Here is a 4,816-nt window from a genome sequence, read left to right on the forward strand (position 1 = left end):
ATCATCTGATCAACGCTATCTTGAGTCATTGCAGAGTAAATCTTGGGCTCAAATGTACACCACTGTTTAAAAAAGGATTGTCATTGTTTAACAAGCTTTAAGCATAGTTAGGACCCCTTGGTCACTTTAAATTTTTTTTTATTTTTTATTTTTATAGTAAACAGAGCCTCTAGCTAATTACATAACATTTTCAGCAAATTCTAATGCAGCTATTTGTTATTGTTGTCTTTCATTACAATAAAACAGTAATTCATTAATGTGGCCTATGCAAATGTTTGTACATCCTTAACATTATGACTATCTGAAGCCTCCTCAAACACTTATCAAATGTGGGCTCCTCTAAGCGACTGTCTAAAAATAAACAAATGTAGGGGGGGGGGGGGGGGGTTATGACAAAATAGCCAAATTGTTTTAACATGTGCTTTCTACGTTGTGGACTGTTAAGAAATGACTGTTCAGAGAAATTGTGGAGGTCACAATGATGGCTCTTTAGAAAAAGTGAAACATGGTGGTGGATCTATCTTGTTTTGGGGTTGTATTGCTACCGGGGACACTGACAATTTCATGGGTGGATTGCATAGTAAGAATGGATTCCACAAAATACAAGCAAATCCTAGACACAAATGTCAAACCATAAGTTAAAAGGCTGAAACGAAGAATGGCAAGATAATGATTCACATTGGAAGATGGGCCACATTGATGATTTTGATTTATTAATTTTTTTTTATGTGATAAATGATTGTAGAAAACGGACACTGTGGTTGTATTCCCTTCTGTTTTATAAAATAAAGCCTTTGTTTGTCTGACATGTTACATTTACAACCAGTCTGTGGGGTTGAGACCAGATGTGGAGCCAGACTCTCTCACTCATTTGGTAGTCCCACCCCTTCTCCCAGACCAGCGCACAAGCAAAGTAGATTTTTCCCCTAGTAACCCAATTTGTCCGGTAAGTGTAATGTTTCAACAGTAAAAGTGCAGTTTGTGTAAGTTTGACGGCAACTCATTCAAATTTATGTAATGAACAGAACGGTGTCTTCCACTCAAGGCAGTCTATCACTCAATTTCTAAGTGTAATCCCACTTTCTTATTTAAAAGTAAAATAACGTTTCTGGGGGAAATAATAAATGTGCTGATATAAGCCCTAACTGATACTGAATGGTTTTGCAGATTAGGCTCATTGTCTAGCTGGTTAGATGCTGGTTAGACCCATAAACATCTTAAATGTGTGTTTTTGTCTTCTTAGCTTTTATTCACCACCTTGATGTGTGTTTTGCTTGGCAGGTAGGCCAATACACCATTACGTTCCAACTATTTATTAAAAACACAAAAGGGAGCTGCATAAAAGTACCTTTGTGGAATATCTTAAAGAAAAAAAACAGGTTGCAGAATAAAACACGTGTTTATTTTGATTATGTTTGATTCGCTGTATAATTATCTGTAGAATCCTGGTGTACAGACTTCACTATAACTGATGCGGAATCTTATTACTGATTATGAACCATCTATATATCAATTACTAAAATCACGAAGTGCTGGCTTCTTGGTAGTTCCCAAAATTCAGCCTCAGCAGGGGGAAGAGCCTTTTCTTATAAAGCCCCCCCAACTCCAGAATAACCTTCCAGATAATGTTTGTGACCCCAGTGTTTTAAGGTGCACCCGTGGCTTTGCTACCCTCTGGCTTTCTCCTTTTAATTAGGTTGTAATAGTCAGACCTGCCGGAGTTATCAGCCACACTCTGATACTGCTCAACATTTTCTGCTTTCCATAAATCCATTCACAACTAACTCTGTCTCTTTACCTTCTCAGAGTAAATAGCCACCTGCTCATTCAGCCCGACCTGTTAGAAGACTAAGCAGTCCGCAGGTCCCCTCTACCTGCGTCAGACTAGCTGCCACCCGTGCAAGACCAGCTGCACACCCTCCTGCCACTGCAACTTGTATAATGACCTTGTTAAAATCTCCATGGACTATTTATCTAAACTATCTGCCACTACTAATATTACCACCATTAACTATCATTACTCTCATTACTCTTACCATCACTGCTATGATTATATTAAGTTATACTACACCATGATTATTATAGACATATTAAGATTATGTGAGCAGTAAAACAGTCTTGATGGTTCGGTGGCTTTTATCAATAATTTATAAATAGTTCCTTGTGAGTTTTGGTTCCTCTTAAGGTTTCTTCCTCCAGCTCTGAGGGAGTTTTTCCTTGCCACTGTCGCCTTTGGTTTGCTCACTGGGGGTCTTAGGTTTTTACTGATTACTGATTGTAAAGCTGCTTTGTGACAACACCAGTTGTAAATGCGGTATACAAATCAATTTGTTTTAATGTGATTTGACTGTGGACAGCAGATTTTAGTCACCCATATGAGTTTTTACCTTAACTGTACTGAAAATCCATGTTATTTTAAATTAGTTCCAAACTATCAAACGTTAGAAATACAAATTTCCATGTATTGTATGTGATTAAAATGTCATCACGCTATTACCACTATTTTCGAGTAAGGTCAACAAAAACAACGTAAAACTTGGAAAACTTGTTTTTGTTTATACAGTTTTGTGCCGTGCGCGCGCTAACACATCACAGCTTTCAGTAAACAAAACTATTAGCTAGCTATGTCTAAAGACAACACAGAAACGACCCGGTAACGTTACACAGTTTGATGAGACCCCATTATTTAAGCATTATGTTCAAACTTAAAATAGTCTTTTAGAAATGCCTAACCATACATGAGGTTATTTAACTGACGCTAGACCTTTTTAAGCATTTTTCCTGCAGTGCTTGTTCGTTGTTAGCTAGCTAGCATATATCGTTGAGCAGATAGGTCTCAGAGCAGATTTAGCTTTGTCAGTGTCTGAGTAGCACAGGCAAAATATTTCAGTATTTTAAATATTTTCAAGTAACAATTTCTTCTAGTTAGTCACACAAGAACGTAACTATCTTTTCGACAGTGACAGCAATGAGGATTTCTCTCTGTCCAGTGCACTTCACGCGGTTTTCCAGCAGGGGGAGTCTCAGGCTCTTGTACTAAAGGAGAAACAGCATGTCCTTGATTCAATACAGGTGTAGAACATTAGCATTTGTCCATACATTACAGTAAACATACAATTTCGACATTTTGAAAATCTGCCGTGTCGTAAAGTGTATTTTAAGCAGAGTCATTACATAGAGATGAGAGTGGCATTTTCATAGTTTCTCTTCTTTTTTTCATAATGCCACAGGCCACACTGACAGAAAAAGTAAAGAGCCATGAAGCAGTGGCTCATAACATAAAACTAAAAGAGCGACAAATCAGTGGCATCACCTGTGAGGTCGAACATATTCATATCCGCATCAAGGCTCAGCTAATAGAAATACATGCAATCTTGATGGAAAATAGGAATCTTCAGCACACCATAGAAGAACACTTGGAGAAGTCGCAGTGTTTGCTGGCTGAATACAACACTTACCGCAATAAAATAGAGAGTTACAAAGCGAATGTGTCCGAGATGGAGAACCAATCACCTATTCATAAGGAGCTAATGGAGAAGAGGAAAGAATCAAAAAGACTCAGGAAATTCAGAGAGCAACTGAGCATAGATTTACAGAATCCAGAAGGAAACGCAGTTCAGCGGGCTCAGGTGCTGTACAGTCCTCCTCAAACACGCTTAAAATGAAATGACATGATGTGACAGCATATAGAACTTGTAATAAGTTTGCATGTTCACTACACTACTACTTCAAGACAAGCATAGAAAATCTAGTAACATATGCGTAGACAAGCAATTGCAAACATGGTGTACATCATGCCACAGTTCCACTGCTCTATAGTCTAGTGCTAAGAAGATTTATAGCTCACTAGTCACCACATACCATTGGCAAGGTTAAATTAGGCTTAGTTGCAGCTGCAAGTCCCATTTTACTGGAAATGCTTTTCAATGGTGATTATACAAGCTGTGAGCAGGTAAATAGATGGTCACTTATCAATAAGTGCACCTTAAAGTAGCTGATACTTTGTGTTTCTTGATACTTTTATTCACCTGCTTTATTAAATATAAAAATTGTGTGTTATATTTTATGTTGCCTTCAGAGAGAAATTGATCAATTTACGACCAAGATACTTTTCTCAAAAGAGCTTGTTGGAGAAAAGATGGTGCTTTTGGAGAAAGAAAAACAGGTTAATTTACAACTGAGAAAAGAAAAAGAGGTGAGCTAAAATCCTAGAGCAATTAGAATTAGAGCAATTCATTGGTAACGATGATGGAAAACCTTGGCAAACAATGTTTTGTGGGGTTTATTATCATGGTCACACAGAACTAACCTCACAATCAATCTTCCAAACAACAAGCATTAAGTATAAATTAGCATTAAGTAAAATAAAAATAATAAGAGAAAATACTGTCTGGTAAAAAATTATCGCTGCTTTCTTTCTGCTCAGATTCACAATAGAAGATGTGAGGCCATTGTGAAGAGGCTCCGATGCCAGCTGAACAAGGCTCAGTCCAGCCACCGACAGCTAAATAGCGAGATTTCGCTCATGGAGAAGGAGGTGGAACATCTCAAGAGCCAGTTATAGGTATCTTAAGTTATGTAGAATCAAACATTGAATGCCACCAAAACATTAATGCAGAATTCATGCAGAATGTTTGGATTGCAATGTAACATTGTTCTGATTTAAGCTTGAATTGACAGATGTTCATGAATGTGTGTCAGAGATAATGTGTATTTCGCCTAATTTCCTTGACTCAGACTTGACTTGCACTATTTTATGTGAGCAGCTGAGGGTAGCAGTTTCAACCAAATAAAACCTATGATCGTGAGCTTTTTC

General features: G+C 37.6%; 1 protein-coding gene across 1 annotated transcript; it reads left to right on the forward strand.

Moving 5' to 3' along the window:
- The first annotated feature begins 2,479 nt into the window (after positions 1-2,479).
- LOC140559470 (coiled-coil domain-containing protein 122) lies at positions 2,480-4,564 on the forward strand. The gene is made up of 5 exons (XM_072682984.1): positions 2,480-2,509; positions 2,926-3,072; positions 3,231-3,629; positions 4,079-4,195; positions 4,427-4,564. Exons 1-5 carry the CDS (start codon positions 2,480-2,482, stop codon positions 4,562-4,564), a joined length of 831 nt encoding a protein of 276 aa, XP_072539085.1.
- The last annotated feature ends 252 nt before the right edge of the window (positions 4,565-4,816 follow it).

Source organism: Salminus brasiliensis, chromosome 7 (assembly GCF_030463535.1).
Source record: "Salminus brasiliensis chromosome 7, fSalBra1.hap2, whole genome shotgun sequence".
Taxonomy (NCBI): Eukaryota; Metazoa; Chordata; class Actinopteri; order Characiformes; family Bryconidae; genus Salminus; species Salminus brasiliensis.